This window comes from Dreissena polymorpha, chromosome 5 (assembly GCF_020536995.1).
Source record: "Dreissena polymorpha isolate Duluth1 chromosome 5, UMN_Dpol_1.0, whole genome shotgun sequence".
NCBI lineage: Eukaryota > Metazoa > Mollusca > Bivalvia > Myida > Dreissenidae > Dreissena > Dreissena polymorpha.
The window spans coordinates 76,366,429-76,387,106 of record NC_068359.1 but is presented as its reverse complement, the minus strand read 5'-3'; the positions used below and the strand labels follow the sequence as shown (position 1 = coordinate 76,387,106).

Below are 20,678 nucleotides of genomic sequence, written 5' to 3'. Positions count from 1 at the left end.
TATTTTTCCGCCAAACGACCTTATGTTATTGTATGACGTTGACGTCACTTCCATTGTATCTGTTTATATTGATGTACTACTGATGAAGGCTATGGCCGAAACATGTTTGGTACTTAAGACATTTTAATAAACAAAAGTGACGTGTTTGTACGATTTATTTAATTTAATATTTGCTGATCCTAATTTCAGACTACCGGAGAATTGCAGAAGAATCATAGATTGGTAAGGTTTTGTTACATTGGTAAGGTTTTGTTACATTGGTAAGGTTTTGTTACATTGGTAAGGTTTTGTTACATTGGATAGACTTTGATAATTCATTTGAGTAGTACTTTGGTTAAATGGGGCATAATACATGCACGTAAAGTGTCCTCCCAGATAAGCTGGTGCTGTTCTCAAAGGGACGATACTTTTGGCCTTTTATGGAATTTTTCTTTTAAAGTAGGTTTCTTCTATAAAACAAAAATCCAGTCTAGGCATTCACAGATTGGGAGTCATTTAGAATTGCTTGTACTCCTGTAACTACTGGGTGGATCACAGAGTGGGAGTCATTGAGAATTGCTTGTACTCCTGTAACTACTGGGTGGATCACAGAGTGGGAGTCATTGAGAATTGCTTGTACTCCTGTAACTACTGGGTGGATCACAAAGTGGGAGTCATTGAGACTTGCTTGTACTCCTCTAACTACTGGGTGGATCACAGAGTGGGAGTCATTGAGAATTGCTTGTACTCCTGTAACTACTGTGTGGATCACAAAGTGGGAGTCATTGAGACTTGCTTGTACTCCTCTAACTACTGGGTGGATCACATAGTGGGAGTCATTGAGAATTGCTTGTACTCCTGTAACTACTGGGTGGATCACAGAGTGGGAGTCATTGAGACTTGCTTGTACTCCTCTAACTACTGGGTGGGTCACATAGTGGGAGTCATTGAGAATTGCTTGTACTCCTGTAACTACTGTGTGGATCACAGAGTGGGAGTCATTGAGAATTGCTTGTACTACTGTAACTACTGGGTGGATCACATAGTGGGAGTCATTGAGAATTGCTTGTACTCCTGTAAGAACTGGGTTGATCACAGAGTGGGAGTCATTGAGAATTGCTTGTACTCCGGAAACTACTGGATGGATCACAGTGGGAATCATTGAGAATTGCTTGTACTCCTGAAACTACTGGGTGGATCACAGAGTGGGAGTCATTGAGAATTGCTTGTACTCCTGTAACTACTGGGTGGATCACAGATTGGGAGTCATTGAGAATTGCTTGTACTCCTGCAACTACTGGGTGGATCACAGAGTGGGAGTCATTGAGAATTGCTTGTACTCCTGTAACTACTGGGTGGATCACATAGTGGGAGTCATTGAGAATTGCTTGTACTCCTGTAACTACTGGGTGGATCACAAAGTGGGAGTCATTGAGAATTGCTTGTACTCCTGTAACTACTGGGTGGATCAGAGAGTGGGAGTCAGTGAGAATTGCTTGTACTCCTGTAACTACTGGGTGGATCACAAAGTGGGAGTCATTGAGAATTGCTTGTACTCCTGTAACTACTGAGTGGATCACAGAGTGGGAGTCATTGAGAATTGCTTGTACCCCTGTAACTACTGGGTGGATCTCCCTCAAACTTTCACAGTTTAATGGCAGTATTGTGTAGATGATCATAAAGAACGAAATTTTGGCTGCAATTTGTTTTCACATAGTGATTGCTCTTTTTTTATGCTCCCAGTAGGGTGGCATATAGCAGTTGAACTGTACGCCTGTCAGTCAGTCTGTGCGTCCGTCCGAAGACTTTAAAATTGCCCATAACTTTTGCAATATTGACGATAGCAACTTGATATTTGGCATGCATGTGTATCTCATGAAGCTGCACATTTTGAGTTGTAAAAGGTCATCCTTCAAGGTCAGAGGTTGAATATATGGCTTCAAAGCGGCGCAGAAGGGGCATTGTGCTTCTGACAAACACATCTCTTTTTATGCCCCCCGGTAGGGTGGCATATAGCAGTTGAACTGTCTGTCAGTATGTGTGTATGTCAGTCTGTCCGTCCGTCCAGAAAAAACTTTAACGTTGGCCATAACTTTTGCATTATTGAAGATACAAACGTGATATTTGGCATGCATGTGTATCTCATGAAGCTGCACGTTTTGAGTGGTGCAAGTTCAAGGTCAAGGTCATCCTTCAAGGTCAAAGGTAAAAAAATAAATTAAAAAAATTCAAAGCGGCGTTCTCATGAAGCTGCACATTTTGAGTGGTGGAAGTTCAAGGTCAAGGTCATCCTTTAAGGTCAAAGGTAAAAAAAATACTTCAAAGCGGCATTCTCATGAAGCTGTGCATTTTGAGGGGTGGAAGTTCAAGGTCAAGGTCATCCTTCAAGGTCAAAGATCAATTTTTTTTTTTTTTTATTTATTTCAAAGCGGCGCAATAGGGGGCATTGTGTTTCTGCCGAACACATCTCTTGCTTAAGATATTTCTTGTTTGACCTTTGTGAGTTATGCTCCTTTTAACCCTTTAACCCATTAGAAGCAAAGTGAAAATGGCTTTTTTTGCACCAGCATAAAACCAGAACAGCCTGCAAGTTACCGGCAGTCTGTTCAGGTTTTATGTTGTTAGCTGCTCATCAGTAATTAAGGGTTGGAAATGAAGCCTTTAAAACTTTAATCTAGTAAGAAAAGTCTTTAATAAAATTTAACTTTCTGAGTGACTGCAAATGCGTCAAATATGTATCTAAGTGGTAAAGGGTTAAGGGACTTAACTCAAAAACTGAATTAAGTTTTAACAATATATTTAATAACAAAATTTACTCATGGGTTAACAATGTTCTACTACGGATTTCCGCAAGTTTTCTATCTGCCCAAAGTTCAAACTGAAAGGCTTGTATAGGGGTCTTTTCATGACGTGTGTTTGCTTGTTTTAAATCTGTTACAAACAATATCAATAGCAATTGAAAGGCATAATATACTGTAATTACTCTGTAAGTTTTCGGGCACTAAGTTTTCGGACACCTTCTTTTTTAGCCAAAATAATTTTCTTTCGTGACTGTATTTTCGGACATACGGGATTTCGTCAAAATAAAATGACTCCAATTGTTCGAACATTATATTCTTCAGTGCTATTTTACTTGAGTTTTGCCCTGTTTTTGCTAATCTGGGACCCTTTGATCATGGAGTTTTACAACCAGATTCAGATCATGAAACCGGTGTCATCCCAATTGTCCCACATTAAGAATTTCAATACACCATTAAAGTAGGTGTGAAGAGGGGTAAGAAGGAAAAGTTAAAGGTCGGCTCAAGAATCACATTCCAAAAGTATTGGACAAACTTGCATGCGTTATAAACATAATTACAAAGACCATAAATGAACTTTATTTTGATTATCTACGGTCAAAGTATAAACTGATAATTATCTATTATTTTACGACTGCAACGATAAAACAACACATTACTCCATTTAACTAGTTTAATGACCCGATTCCAAAATATTTTGCCTCCCAATAAACATCACAAAATGTAATAGAATGCACAAAGTATTCACTAACAGATCTCTTTAATATTATACGAGTAAAAAGTGGGATATAAAAGGCCGCAGCGAAAAAACAGCCGGTGGTAACCACGAGCCTAACGAAAAATCGGCTACTCACTTGTGGAAACCTGTTACTTTGAAAATATACCTACCGGAGGTGGATGAGCACACGATAAAATTACAAAACGTGAAGTAACACCGTTATAGTAGCAACACCGTGTACCCAAAATAAAAAATGCTATTGCTCATCAAGCGACCGAACTAGGAAGAACCATATACTTTGCTGGGCTAAACCTAGTTCTACCAATCGCTTGACCATTGTATCCACTTTTACATGATAATCGCCATGACACTTTTAATGACACACTAAAACTTTTACTTGATCACTACACTTGTGATCGCACTTTTTTCGCACTTGCGAATTACATACTTAATCGGACATTGATCACTACACTTGTGATCACACTTTTGCGCACTTGCGATAACACTTACTTGATCACTACACTTGTGATCTTTTACATACTTAATCGGACATTGATCACTACACTTGTGATCACACTTTTTGCGCACTTGCGTTAACCCTTACTTGATCACTACACTTGTGATCCAATACTTTTACTTGTACCTTTTACATACTTAATCGGACATTGATCACTACACTTGTGATCACACTTTTTCGCACTTGCGATAATATACTTAATCGGACATTGATCACTACACTTGTGATCACACTTTTTCGCACTTGCGATAATACTTTTACTTGATCACTACACTTGTGATCACCTTTATTGCCACACTTGCGATAATATTACTTGTACCTTTTTACAATCTTAATCGGGCATTAAAATACAACTAATCGCTCAGGCAGCGATTTGACACCTAAACGTTTTTTACCCTACGGTATTGCTACTATTTTTTATTCTGTTCAAGCAGCTTAAACTTTAATAACTTTGAATTACCCGAAAGGACAAGGATGATAAACTACGCAAGTAGTCACAGAGTCCATTCAGATAAATGTAAACTTGGAATTACCCGAAAGGACAAGGATGATAAACTACGCAAGTAGTCACAGAGTCCATTCAGATAAATGTATAAATGCGCATGCCCATCCGACCCCCGGCAAACAGAATGTTCCGGCACTGCGACAGGAAGGCAAATGCAACAAGAAATATATGACAATAAAATTACAAGACATAATAACACATAAAAAGGCTCATATGACAATAAAAAACAGACGGAATATAAAAAACGACGCCAAAGTGAATGTTCGGATATGGAAGTGGCATCAAAAATTCCTGTTCACTTATATTAAAAACGAGACAGTTCATTGTTCACCGGCAGAATGCATGTGCTCTATATAAACGTGCGACAGTGCGTTTGTCCATTGTAGCATTCGATGAAGACAGTCCAAGCGCCGAGTCACGCTGTCCGCTGGAAAGCGCCCCAGTTGTACAAGACCAAGATTGGCACCATCTCGATCGACTGTAAGGGCTGTGGCCTGGCCCCGGCACCAAAAGGGGTGTGAATGTCTGCTATCAGATGTTAGGATCCCGCCATGAGCCGGTGTACATGTACTGGAAATATAGAACTTGCCGGCAGAATCGTATAGCTCAAATGTATAGTCCATTTATGTGCAAGATATGTTTTTAAATCGACTCTGAGCATCTAAAAATGTGGATGTCGGACCAGTCGAGATATTAATCAGGGTGCGGTGGGTGGGGTTTGTTGACGATCCGAACAAAAGCACAGGCAGTTTGCAAAAGGCGGAATGACGTAATATCACGTGGTACGGAAATGCGTAATTTCGTTGTTTTAACGAACTCTACCGAAGCATTCCGTACATAACGTTACATCCGTAATCGTATCTATAGAAACCAGCAAACAACATTCGTTTCCGCGAAAATAAATATTATTAATTTATATTCAGAAATTAATAAGTCTTATTTGTTTCTTACATAAATACAATATTTATTCAAAAATAAAAAGATAAGAAAAAACTATAAGTATTATTTTAATTAAATAACAAACATTCATTAATTTACCTCCATGCGTTATAAATGAATTAATCGTTGATGGTATAAAACTCGCACTCGAGTGCCGTAACAAACCAACCTCAATTCACTAATTTAAATTTCGTTGATTAGGTCACTAGTAAACACAGAGAAATTCGCATTTGATATAGATTTTGGAGCATAAATATGCATAGAAGAAACTACACCAATTCCAACAATCTACAAGGAAGAGATCAATGCACTTCGAACCCGTGATTGGAATGGAATGGAGACACAGCTTCGCTTGTCATGAGTTAGCCGACATTCAATATGTGGGACAATCAGGAGTAAATGTAAACCTTAAAACCTGGCATAGAATGCCCTGAGGGCGATTGACCATCACAATTGCGTTATTAGGTAGATAACCATGAAAACCGGTAAACAAAAATGGTTTCACCCAACAGCATTTGAAATGATAAGCAGTTTGGTTGTTTTTTATGCCCCCTTTTGATGAAAAGGGGGTATATAGTTTTCGCACTGTCCGTCAGTCTGTCTGTCAGTCTGTCAAACTTTTCGTGTCTGCTCTCTAATTCAAATAGTTTTCATCCGATCTTTATGAAACTTGGTCAGAAGTTGTATCTAGACAACATCTTGGTCAAGTTCGAATATGGGTCATGCCAGGTCAAAAACTAGGTCACGGGGTCGAAAAAACATGTCCAAGGGAAGTAATAAGCTTTAAATGAACATAATTATCTTACCTGCCAAATTATATATTTTTGTAAAATAAATCAAAGCCGCGCAGTAGGCGGCATTGTGTTTCTGACAAACACATCGTGGTTAAAGGTCAAGGTCATCCTTCAAGGTCTAAGGACAAAAATACAACATCAAGCGAAGTAATTAGCTTTAAAGGGAGATAATTATTCAATATTGAACATAGCAACTTGATATATGGCATGCATGTGTATCTCATGGAGCTGCACATTTTGAGTGGTGAATCTACAGTCATGGTAGTGGCTTTTAATTATTTGCTACTAAAAATAGAGATTTGTTTGAGACAATTATTTTCAATGGAAGTAATTTATACAATTAAAAATCTCAGATTATATATTTCCTTACAAAGAATTTAAGTTCTTTTCACAGTTACTGTACAGATTTTTTATTTTGATTATTTATATTTATATTTGTCAATTTTTTTTAAATGATATAATTATCATTTCTTTTTTGTACTAATTTGTGAATGGTAGGGTTCATTACATACCTGTGGACTTATGTCCATAGATACATGATGAACTCTGGCTATGATCTCTTTCATAAACCACAGGCCTTGGTTGTCAGTGAAGTTTGACTTGGTCATTTTTAACTGTCTACAGACCCCCCCCCCCCCCTTTATAAGCTTTAAAGGGAGATGATTTCTATACCTGCCAAATGATAAATAGAAATTTCATTTCAAAGCGGCGCAGTAGGGGGCATTGTGTTTCTGACGAGCACATCTCTTGTTTTGGTGACGTTTTCATATACCATTTCAGGTAAGAGATTGCAAATAAGTGAAGTTGTATTTTATATAAAGTAATTTAAGTAATGAAAGGAGAGCACAACAGAATAAAATTATTTCACATTTATTAATTGGTTTTATTTCAATATAATAATTGACAAACAAACATAACAAATATGTCTCTAAATGTTCAACCCTTGTACATTTTGAATATATTTCGTATCTAAATATTCGAACACAAAAACTATTATTTTTAGCTCATCTATTTTTTGAAAAAAAATTATGAGCTATTGTCATCACCTTGGCGTCGGCGTCGGCGTTGGCGTTGGCGTTGGCGTTGGCGTTGGCGTCGGCGTCCGGTTAAGTTTTGCGTTTAGGTCCACTTTTCTCAGAAAGTATCAATGCTATTGCATTCAAACTTGGTACACTTACTTACTATCATGAGGGGACTAGGCAGGCAAAGTTAGATAACTCTGGCGTGCATTTTGACAGAATTATGTGCCCTTTTTATACTTAAAAAATTGAAAATTTTGGTTAAGTTTTGCGTTTAGTTCCACTTTTCTCAGTAAGTATCAATGCTATTGCATTCAAACTTGGTACACTTACTTACTATCATGAGGGGACTGGGCAGGCAAAGTTAGATAACTCTGGCATGCATTTTGACAGAATTATGTGCCCTTTTTATACTTAGAAAATTGACAATTTTGGTTAAGTTTTGTGTTTAGGTCCATTTTATTCCTTAAGCATCAAAGCTATTGCTTTCATACTTGCAACACTTACTAACTATCATAAGGGGACTGTGCAGGCAAAGTAATGTAACTCTGACTGGCATTTTGACAGAATTATGTGCCCTTTTTATACTTAGAAAATTGAAAATTTGATTAAGTTTTGTGTTTAGGTCCACTTTATTCCTACAGTATCAAAGCTATTGCTTTCATACTTGCAAGATTTATGAACTATCATAAGGGGACGGTGCAGGCAAAGTTATGTAACTCTGACTGGCATTTGGACGGAATTATGGGCCCTTTATACTTAGAAAATTGAAAATTTGGTTAAGATTTATGTTTTGGTCACTTTACCCCTAAAGTATCATAGATATTGCTTTCATACTTGGAACACTCACAAACTATCATAAGGGTACAGTAAAAGGACAAGTTGCATAACTCTGGTTGTCATTGTTACGGAATTATGGCCCTTTTTTGACTTAGTAACTTTTAATATATGGTTAAATTTTGTGTTTCGATCCACTCGAAGTATCAAGGCTATTGCTTTCAAACTTCAAATACTTACATGCTATCATGAGGTTACTGTACCTGGCAACTTGAATTTTACTTTGACCTTTGAATGACCTTGACTCTCAAGGTCAAATTATTAAATTTTGCTAAAATTGCCATAACTTCTTTATTTATGATTAGATTTGATTGATACTTTGATGAAACTACTCTTACCTGACATACCACAATAGACTTCACCCAAACCATCCCCCGTGCCCTCCCCCCCCTCCCCCCCTCCCCCCCCCCCCTAATTTTTTTTTTTTTTTTTTTTTATAAGATCATCTCACAAATGACCACCACACCCTCACACTATACCCCCACCCCACCCCCCCACCCCCCCCCCCAAATTTTTTTTTTGATTTTTTTTTTTTTTTTTTTTTTTTTAAGATCATCTCACAAATTATCACCACACCCTCACACTATACCCCCCCCCCCCGATTTTTTTATTATTATTTTTTTTTTTTCGCTTTTTTGGAAGATAATGTAATAAATGTCCACAACCCCACACTATACACCCCTCTTCACTCCACTCCTCCCTCCTTTGTGATTGAAAATGAGAGTCCCTTCACCTTTAAAAAGAAAATAGATGAGCGGTCTGCACCCGCAAGGCGGTGCTCTTGTTATTATAGAGTAATTACGGTACACATCAAAACATGGATTATATCAAAAGGACGATTTGTTTATATGAATCCTACAAACTGTGAAAAGTAAGATTATTATATAACATGTTGACATATAATTAAATAATTGTAGAAAGTGGAACCATCAGGTTAAGAACAGCAATTAACCTTATTAGATCATAATACATGTATGTCCTTGTGACAATGTTAATTAAAAGGTAACTATTCCTTGCTGTGAAAATAGGTTTATGGTGATGGACATATCAATGACCAATGTTTGTTTTATGGTAAATAACAATATATAACAATATGTAGATTGTAGGCAACACGATACAAAAATAAAATAAGGTGCTAACAATTTGCAGTGTTCATGGGTCATACATAAGAATCCAGATTTATTTATAATCTGATATACAAACTGTATGAAAACTTTTTAAGTTTAAAGTACATAAGAAATTGTATAATGAAATTAGAACAGCTTATTTTACATTGTTTGGGTATTTAATACTGTTAGATAATTGCTATTCCCAGGCAATAAATTATAGGTACTTTGTAAATTAAAGACCATTGTATTAAAATTTGAGACCACATGTATTGTATTAAAATTTGACAGTTGCATTAACTTGATTAAGTATGGTAATTCACTACAGATACTTCCTCTGGTTAAAACTGTCAGCTCAGGCCAGTTGAAAACAATGTTCATAAATGTAGACCTGTCAAACTCTACTGCCAAAATTCCCTTTGGCAATCATTAATGTTAGTTATATGTTCACTGGACTCATATTAGATTGTCATGTTGACACCTGAGCCTGGGAGAAAACTTAGTATGTAAGGACATATTAAATCATTTGGGAGCCATAGCAATATCTGTTTGTATTTAAAACATTGTGACATCTGCTGTCCTTGTTCCTCTTCAGGTAAGGCATTTTATTTTACTGTTATTTTCTGTTAAGTTAAATAACATTTTACTATAGTTTAAAGATATAAATGATTATTTCCTATTTGGCAATTATATGGAATTGTAGGAATTTAGAATTATGGAATGTAATTTGTGCGCATTATCTTTTATATTTATTTGTAAGTTAACTAAAAAAATAAATAATTCAAAATATTTCATTATTTCTGATCATTGATGCAACTTTGTTGATGAAAACTTATGTATGTTATTAATAGTTTATTATGCCCCCCTTCGAAGAAGAGGGGATATATTGCTTTGCTCATGTCGGTCTGTCGGTCGGTCCGTCCACCAGGTGGTTGTCAGACGATAACTCAAGAACGCTTGGGCCTAGGATCATGAAACTTCATAGGTACATTGATCATGACTCGCAGATGACCCCTATTGATTTTGAGGTCACTAGGTCAAAGGTCAAGGTCACAGTGACCCGAAATAGTAAAATGGTTTCCGGATAATAACTCAAGAACGCTTAGGCCTAGGATCATGAAACTTGATAGGTAGATTGATCATGACTCGCAGATGACCCCTATCGATTTTCAGGTCACTAGGTCAAAGGTCAAGGTCACGATTACACGAAATAGTAAAATGGTTTCCGGATGATAACTGAAGAACGCTTATTCCTAGGATCATGAAACTTGATAGGTAGATTAATCATGACTCGCAGATGACCCCTATTGATTTTTCAGGTCACTAGGTCAAAGGTCAAGGTCACGGTGACATGAAATAGTAAAATGGTGTCCGGATGATAACTCAAGAATTCTTATGGCTAGGATCATGAAACTTGATAGGTAGATTGATCATGACTGGCAGATGACCCCTATTGATTTTCAGGTCACTAGGTCAAAGGTCAAGGTCACAGTGACAAAAAACATATTCACACAATGGCTCTCAATACAACGGAGAGCCCATATGGGGGGCATGCATGTTTTACAAACAGCCCTTGTTTTTGGATTAATTCCCTTTATGATAAATAACAATTTTACAATTTGCCTACATATACAGCACAAAATGGCTCTATCCTGTAGGTGTAAAGAGAACAAAAATGGACCATTGACTGAAACCTTTACATTTCAAGGGATTCATCCTGCGAAAACTATAAACCTGCAGTGGGAGAGTGTTACTTTTGGACAAGTTTCCATTGGACAGGCTAAGAAAACAGACAGTTATTTTCCTACCAGTAGTTCAGGAAATGGTTCTGTACTTCTGAATTTCGGCTATGAATCCTGCTGAGCAGTGTCCATTCATTTAAAGCCATGCATCTGTGCCTGGAAATATGAATGCTGACTATTCGAATGTGGAGACAATTCCATCCCACCAACTTAGTCCTTCTGATGTTTCAAAGGAAGCTGATGACCAACTTTTGTTGGGACGCTGGTATGTCCTGCCGTCTGAGAATGATGATGTTGATGCATTCCAAGGAAGTGATGATTTGGCAGTCAGAAATGTTCTGCTCAGAAGTCCCTCAGAAAAAACTGGTCCGATGTTTGACCCTGGAAGTGTTAATAAACAATGTGAAATATCTGTTTTCAAAGGAAACTCATCAGTTCTTTCAACACAAACATTTAATTCTGCTGGTATAATAAATCATAAAAGACAATTTTTGGATTCTCAGTATGTTGCCTTTTTGAATCCCAAGGTAATGGATATTAAATCAGTTCTCTCCACTTTGGACACAGACACATTGCATGACAGGGGGCCTCATGGGGATATTCATATCCCAAATTGGGGGATCATGCCATCTGTTGTTTCCCCTACAGTTCCTTTAGTTGACAGGCAGACTTCCAATTCTGGCCAGGACGCAACAACATTTCTGCCAAGCCTTTCACCTCAGAGTTCACTGCTCCAATACCATCAGCAACAACAACCACAACTGGTAACCACAGCAAAGAGCCCGCAAGATGTGTTTGATGAAATACAGGATTTAGGTGATCAAATCCTGGAGGAACACAAGTCAAAGGCTTTAAACGAGTTGCAACTTTGCCAAATTGGTTGTCAAAAGGTTATGTTAAATTTTGAAAACAAGCTGATTATGCCCAGTTTACCATATTCTGCAACTGATTTGACTCCTGACCATCATTTTGCTTTTGAACATGAGGCAAATGTGGTGAGCACTTCACCGGTTCAGGTTTTACCTATGAGGGTAAATCCTTCAATAAATGGCAGTCCAGTGGCAGCTCCCAGTTCTGAATCTACTTATGCTACGATTAAAAGGAATTGTAATGATAAATCAATTAAAAAGGACTTTCCTACAAATCAGTCAATTGGTTTGTCAAGTGATGTAACATACAGTATGGACCAAAATAATGAAATATTACCAGTGGATGATCCAAATGTTCCGATGCCACTAATCAGATGTGATTCAAAGGAAGATATACCACAAGACATTACTGAAAGTCAGGCCAATGAAATGCCTTTGTCAATGAGTTATACCATTTTTAATTTGGCAGAGGTTTCTGTGACAACAGAGGAAGTGAATTCAAATCTGGCAGCTGAGTCTGGCGAATGTTCTTCTGATGACTTTGAAGAGATATTCATTGAAAGAAACCAAAAGAAAAGCAAGAGCTATAATTCAACTCTTTTGGCACCAAAGAGGGTTTGTGGTCAAGGTTCATCCAGTGGCCAAGTCAAGCCTAGGAATGCTGCAAAAACAATGGTCCCCCTTTTCCTTAAACCAGCTAAGAGGAAATTGGACAAAACAGGTGACCTAGTAAGTGCAAAGAGAGTGAAAAAAGCCAAGACACTTGAAAAGGACAAGACTGAATACCTTCTTCCAGAGAGGAACCTAGCAAGCTGTAAGAACCTAGAACCTTCAGATAATGACCACTTTCTGTACTGTGGAGAATGCAACAAAGAGTTTGAAGGGGATTGCCCTGTGCATGGACCATACAACTTAATACAGGACAAAGAGGTGCCAGAAGAGGACCCCTTTAGAGCTGATCATACTCTTCCAGATGACCTTGAAATTAAAACCTCAAAGCTATTTGGAGCTGGTCTTGGAGTATTTTCAAAAGTTGGACTCGAATCCAGAATCATGTTTGGACCATATAGGGGTGATACCATCTCTTACAACCATAAATCAGGATATTGCTGGCAGATCTATAAGGAAGGCAAAGCTAGCCACTGTGTGGATGCCCAGAACAAGGCCACCTCTAACTGGATGAGATACGTGAACTGTGCAATGACAGAGGCAGATCAGAACCTTGTAGCATTCCAGTACAAAGGAGGCATCTATTACTGCACATTCAAGCCAGTTTCACCAGAAGAAGAACTGCTTGTCTATTATGGAGATGAATACGCCAGAGAAGTTGGCATAAACAGAGACAAGAACTTGCTCTTCAGACCTAAATATGTCAATGAAGAGGGAAGTGACATTTTAAAAAATGTCATGGAACAGCAATTAGAAAATGCAATATTACAGAAGAAGAAGAACATAGAAAACACAGATGAAAAGGAGTACAATGGCGTGATGTGGAATAATACTAGTAAGAACAGTAGTCACTTGAAGACACACATGAGGATACATGCTGGAGAGAGACTGTACAAGTGTGAGGTGTGTGGCTATGCCTGTAACCAGAGTGGTAAATTGAAGACACACATGAGGATACATACAGGAGAGAAACCGTACAAGTGTGAGGTGTGTGGTTATGAATGTAACCGGAGTTATAGCTTGAAGACACACATGAGGATACATACAGGAGAGAAACCGTACAAGTGTAAAGTGTGTGGTTATGAATCTAACCGGAGTTATAGCTTGAAGACACACATTAGGATACATACAGGAGAGAAACTGTACAAGTGTGTGGTGTGTGGTTATGAATGTAACCAAAGTAGTCACCTGAAGACACACATGAGAATACATACAGGAGAGAGACTGTACAAGTGTGAGGTGTGTGGTTATGCATGTAAGCTGAGTGGTCACTTGAAGACACACATGAAGATACATACAGGAGAAAAACTGTTCAAGTGTGAGGTGTGTGGCTATGCTTGTATCGAGAGTTGTACCTTGAAGAGACACATGAGGATACATACAGGAGAGAAACCGTACAAGTGTGAGGTGTGTGGCTATGCTTGTAGCCAGAGTGGTTATTTGAAGACTCACATGAAGATACATACAGGAGAGAGACTGTACGAGTGTGGGGTGTGCGGTTATACATGTAAACTGAGTGGTGACTTGAAGACTCACATGAGGATACATACAGGAGAGAAACCGTACAAGTGTGATGTGTGCGGTTATACATGTAATCAGATAAGTAACTTGAAGAGACACATGAGGATACATAAAGGAGAGAGAAAGTACAAGTGTGAGTTGTGTGGTTATGAATTTAACCAGAGTACTCATTTGAAGAGACACATGAGGATACATTCAGAGACTGCTGTACAAGTGTGAGGTGTGTAGTTATGCATTTACATGGAGGGAGTCCTTGAAGAGACACATGAGGATACATACAGGAGAGGGAATGTACAAGTGTGAGGTGTGTAGGTATGCATTTGCCCGGAAGGAGTCCTTGAAGAGACACATGAGGATACATGCAGACTAGAGACTATAAATCTTTTAGGTGTGTGCTTATGAGTGTAACACAAGTAATACCTTGAAAATACACATGAGGATACTGGAGTTATGCACACATTGTGTGGTTATCCATGTAACTAGAGACGGAACTTGAAGACACATATGAGAATGCTTACATGAGAGAGAGAGAGCACAAGTGTGGGGTGTGGGGTTATGCATGTAACCAGAGTGTTACCTGTATTCTCCATCAAGCTGTTATGCTACTGCAGATGATTGGTGTGTGAGGTGCTATTATGCTACTGCAGATGATTGGTGTGTGAGGTGCTATTATGCTACTGCAGATGATTAGTGTGTGAGGTGCTATTATGCTACTGCAGATCATTGGTGTGTGAGATGCTTTTATGCTACTTCAGATGATTGGTGTGTGAGATGCTGTTAGTAGTTTGGAAGACATGCAAAAGCATAGTACAAAGTGAAAAAAATATTAAACATAAATATATAGAAAACTTAGCTTTGCTTAGTTACACTGTACTTAGTGATTTTCTGTGTGATAAATATTTTTCATTAAATGTTATATGAAAACATTTATTATAAATGAACATATATTTAACGCAGAAATAAAGACTGTGTCATTACTGTCAAATCTTAGGATTATTGTTATTATTAGGGATGGCAAACCTAAGCAAATTAGTAACCGGTTAACCTGTTTCGATATTCAAGCGGTTAACCGACTCACGTACCACATAAATGAAAAAAAAAAAATCCAAAAAACCTATACGTTTATAAACAATTACATGCATTTGCAAATATACTCTTGTCTTGTTGATTGTCTTGTAACCTAATTACTTTAACCATTTTATCAATTAAATACTGTTTCTTTACAAATTTTGTAATTTCCAACATTTTTATATGCTTGTCGGTGAACTGTGATATTTCTTTGTTGAAATATTACCTTCATGTCTTTTACACATAATTATTGTTCTACACCTTGATCAATAAAAGCTAGTGCAGAATTTGAATTATGTTGTGTTTTATTAACACTCATTTTCCTTTAAGAATTACATGCATTAATAGTTTTCTGATTAATAACAATTGTCGATTAGCGTAAACATATTTTGCAATGGGCAAAGGGTTTTCCAAACCTCTATTGAAGGCCTGTTTATACTCGATGTCTTTATTAGGGCATTTCAGTTTGCAATAGTTGTTAAAACAACAGTGATCGGGTGTAATCACAGTGTCCAGCTGTATTGATTTTATCAAGCAATGGTAGTCAACAAAATAACACAATAGAATGTAAAGTGCTTAACAAACACTGCAGAGTAGGTGCTAATTTCTTGTGTGCCTGCTCATTAATCTGCTGCACCCGATGTTTTACAACTCTAATCGCTTTTGATCCACAGAGGGGCATCACGGGGTGGTAATTGGTGATAATTTTCGATAAGATAAGCGGATTAGCCAATACAGTGGAATGAAGTCAAACAAAACTAACGATTTTACTATTTATTGCGTTCAACCAAAAAAAAATTCTGCAAGAGTAACCAAATATTAATTGTGTAACCGGTTAACCTCCTTAAGAAACGGATAACCTGTTAACTGAATAAAGCGACTGCCCTGTCCATGAGTTAGGTGCACTTGTTAACCATCTTACTCTTTTTATGCCCCTGGATCGAATGATCAGGGATATATTGTTTTTGGCCTGTCCGTCTGTCTGTATTTGTATGTGTCTGTCATTGTATGTGTCCCAAAACTTTAACCTTGGTCATAACTTTTGTATTATTGATGATAGCAACTTGATATTTGGCATGCATGTGTATCTCCTGGAGCTGCACATTTTGAGTGGTGAAAGTTCAAGGTCATCCTTCAAGGTCAAAGGTTAAAAAAAATCAAAGCGGTGCATAAGGAGGCATTGTGTTTCTGACAAACACATTTCTTGTTTCGTCTTGTTGACAATTATAGGTTGAATATGTGTTCCATGTTATTTATTGTTCTCTTGTCAGTGGGTTTGTATTTTTTTATAATTCTGATATTCATGGTTTTGTTGAAGTACATCTAAAAACATATGCAGGTTTATTAATGCAAGTTAACATTCATTATAATGTATAATGAACAATAGTTCTCACTTGTCTCTTTCATTTTACAGCTAGTTCTGAAAATATAAGTATTGAACATAGTTCACTCCCTTTGTTGTTTAATTACAAAAATTAGTGCAAAAGCCCAAAGAGATTATGTCTCAAGTTTGTATGTAAATATATCTTAATTACATCACACTTTTGTTGATGTAGATGTAGATTCACTGAGTGAATTGATTTTGATAGTGCAGATATAAAGACAATTTCAAGTTAGGAGTCCACTCTTTAAAATCCTGAGTATTTAAATATTTAGATGATCAAGTTAAAAAAAATCTACCGGTAGATTTTGTGCAAAACTGCTTACATTATTTGTATGCCCCCGGATCGAATTTTCGGGGGTATATTGTTTTTGGCCTGTCTGTCTGTATGTCATTCTGTCTGTCTGTCTGTCATTCTGTCCCAAAACTTTAACCTTGGTTATAACTTTTGCAATATTGAAAATAGCAAATTGATATTTGGCATGCATGTGTATCTCATGGAGCTGCACATTTTGAGTGGTGAAAGGTCAAGCTCAAGGTCATCCTTCAAGGTCAAAGGTCAAATATATGGCAATAGGGGGCATAGTGTTTCACTAACACAGCTCTTATTTAACCCATTTATGCCTAGCGTCTAGAAAAAAGGCCTTGGCAAACAGCATAGACCCTGATGACAGCCTCTCATCAGTGTCTGCACTGTTTGCTTAAAGGAATTTCTGTACGAAATATTCTAAATATAGAAATAAATATACTAGACATCCCTCATTTTGGAAATAAATTGATCCTATTTAGAAGGATGGGAGAGTCCACTAGGCATAAATGGGTTAACATCTTGAAGCTTGTGTTTTCAACCCCTTTATAACTACTAGTTACTCACTCAAACTATCACAGTCCAATTAACCTTTATTAGATTAATATAGATAGATTAGAAGAATATCATAAAGAAACAAATTCTGGCTGCAACGAGTTTTAGCCTTTTGTTTTTCCACTATAGAATAAAAAATTAATAATCAGAAAATGCTGTGTTGTTAACTTGGCTTTAACTTTTGGGATTATCTCACTCAAAAACTTAAATATTTGAATGTCTTTGTATGTCTAGATATCATGATCATAAAAGAATTTTGGCAGAATTATGGCCCTTTGTTTTTTCCACTCTATATTATATGGTCCTAGAATGTTGTTTTTAACTACTATTTAAATATTGGGTGATTCTTGCTCCAATTCTCACTGTTGAATGACATTAATTGAGTCGTGTTCTGAGAAAACTGGGCATAACGCATGTGCGTAAAGTGTCATCCCAGATTAGCCTGTCCGCACAGGCTAATCAGGGAGACACTTTCCGGTTTATGACCTTTTTTGTTTAATTGAAGTCTTTTCTTAGCAAAAATCCAATTTAAGCGGAAAGTTGCGTCCCTGATTAGCCTGTGCGGACTGCACAGGCTAATCTGGGATGACACTTTACACACATGCATTAAACCCAGTTTTCTCAGAACGTGATGATAATTTGTGGATGATAATAAAGAAATTTGGTTTGACTATGACCAATTTTGGCTTAATTATGGCCCTTTGCCTTTTTGTCCACTGAAGAATATATCGTGGATTTTCTTGTGTCCAAACATGTCTCAAGAGGGACCTGTCGGTGTCTGTGACACTTTTCTAGTTCTGATTCTTTTATTTAATTGGATATAGTTCATGTAAGCTGTTTTATAAATTGATCTGAAAAAAAATCATATACAATTTTGCTGAATTTTATGTAATTTAATGGTAATATGTTGAATTCTACATAAGGAATCTATTGATCTCAGATTATTTTGATGCATTTAGATGATTAGACATATTACTATAATTTCTGAAGGGATAATACTGTTGCTATCTTTTACAGAGGATTGGCAAGTATGACCAGCATTCTGCTGACCAGCTGGTACCGGATGAGTCTCCTATAGAACATCTGCAGGTCGGTGGCATATATGGTAGCCTTGGTCTGAGAACAATTGCCTTAATGCCCGTACTTAATTTGTTATAAAACAATACATATTTTGTATCTTAAGTATGGCTTAAATTTGTCCTGGTATTGTTTTTGCCCTGTCTGTCTGTTGGTTTGTGTCAAAACTTTAACATTGGCCATAACTTTTGCAATATTGAAGATAGCAACTTGATATTTGGCATGCATATGTATTTCATGGAGCTCCACATTTTGAGTGGTAAAAGGTCAAGGTGATCCTTCAAGGTCAAAGGTCAAATATATTTGGGGGGGGACATAGTGTTTTACAAACACATCTTGTTTTACATGAAGATATAATAAAATTACTTGACAAATTCCTTATGTTGTAAAAGTGGTGTATTGGTTTTCCAAACTTCCTCTATAACATGTGACTAGTCATAAACGAGATGTTTTAGCCAAAATAATGTGCCACTTTATATATTGTGCTAAAGAAGCCAATTTGAAACATGGCTTAATTTTTTTTAAGAAAGTTGAAACTTAACCCTTTTCCACTCAGAAGCAAAGTGAAAATTGCTATATGCAACCAGTCACTCGCAGTCTGTTCAGGTTTTATCCTGTTTTCTGCTCTGCAGTATGTTAGGCTTGGACATGAAGCCTTTTAAACGTGAATCTAGTATGAAAGGTCTTTAATATAATAGGATTTTCTAACGTACTACAAATGGGTCAAAGTGCCTGTCTGAGAGGTAAGAGGTAAATCTGCCCTTGTTTGCTTGCAGCGTAACTTCAACATGGACTACCAGTTGTGTAGGAAGACGCTGGGCAGCTTTGGGTTGCCGGGTCACTCTCACACCATCAAGAACAGGGACCTGTCTGGGGGACAGAAAGCTCGCGTGGCACTGGCAGACCTCACATGTAGACAGCCAGATGTGCTTATATTGGTAGGTACATAGCCACATGGGGCTAAGACATTAATTTAGCCTAGTTTTGAGAAAACTGGACCTAATGATTGTGCATAGTGTCGTCCTAGATGAGCCTGTGCAGTCCGCGCAGGCAATCAGGGACATTTTCTATTTCCTGGATTTTTGTTTTTAAGAGACTTCCTTTAAATAAAAATGCCATACAATTTAAAAGTGTTGTCCCTGATTAGCTTGTGCAAACTGAACAGGGTACATGGGGACGACACTTTACGCACATGCATTAAGCCCGGTTATCTCAGAATGAATGAATGTGTAGTTTTGAGCTCATCTATTTTATGGAAAAGAGCTATTGTCATCACCTTGGCGTCGGTGTCCGGTTAAGTTTTGTGTTTAGGTCCATTTTTCTCTTAAAGTATCAAAGCTATTGCATTCAAACTTGGTACACTTACTTACTATCATGAGGGGACTGGGCAGGCAAAGTAAGATAACTCTGGCGTGCATTTTGACAGAATTATGTGTCCTTTTTATAATTAGAAAATTTAAAATTTGGTTAAGTTTTGTGTTTAGGTCCACTTTATTCCTAAAGTATCAAAGCTATTGCTTTCACACTTGCGACACTCACTAACTATCATAAGAGGACTGTGCAGGCAAAGTTATGTAACTCTGACTGGCATTTTGACAGAAATATGGCCTCTTTATACTTAGAAAATTGAAATTTTCGTTATGTTTTGTGTTTTGGTCCACTTTACTCCTAAAGTATCATAGCTATTGCTTTCAGACTTGGAACACTCACAAACTATCATTTGGGGACTGTACAGGACAAGTTGCATAACTCTGGTTGTAATTTTGACGGAATTATGGCCCTTTTTTATTTAGTAACTTTGGATATATGGTTAAATTTTGTGTTTAAATCCACTTTACTTCTAAAGTATCAAGGCTATTGCTTTCAAACTTCAAATACTTTCATACTATCATGAGAGTACCATCTGTACATGGCAAGTTGAATTTTACCTTGACCTTTGAATGACCTTGACTCTCAAGGTCAAATAATTAAATTTTGCTAAATTTGCCATGACTTCGTTATTTATGATCAGATTTGATTAATACTTTGGTTTATTTTGATTTTCTTTTTCTTTTTGAAAGATCATCTTTTAAATGACCACACCTTCACACTAAACCCCCCCCCGACCCCCCCCCCCCAAATAAAATAATATATTTATATTTTTGTTGAAACATGGTGAAAAAACAAAAATATTTATTTTAATTATTTTATTTTTGAAAGACCGTCCAACTATCCCACCCAAGAACCCCCCCCCCCATTTTTTTTGGTTTTCATTTGTATTTCTTATTTTTGGAAGAT

At 37.1% G+C, this 20,678-nt stretch overlaps 1 protein-coding gene across 1 annotated transcript in view; it reads left to right on the top strand.

Moving 5' to 3' along the window:
* The window catches only part of LOC127831359 (ATP-binding cassette sub-family F member 1-like), a 33,993-nt gene that overhangs the window by 9,695 nt on the left and 3,620 nt on the right, over positions 1–20,678 (top strand). The window contains 3 exon segments of the mRNA XM_052356329.1: positions 190–222; positions 18,342–18,413; positions 19,178–19,339. Coding sequence (XP_052212289.1) covers positions 190–222; positions 18,342–18,413; positions 19,178–19,339 — 267 coding nt within the window.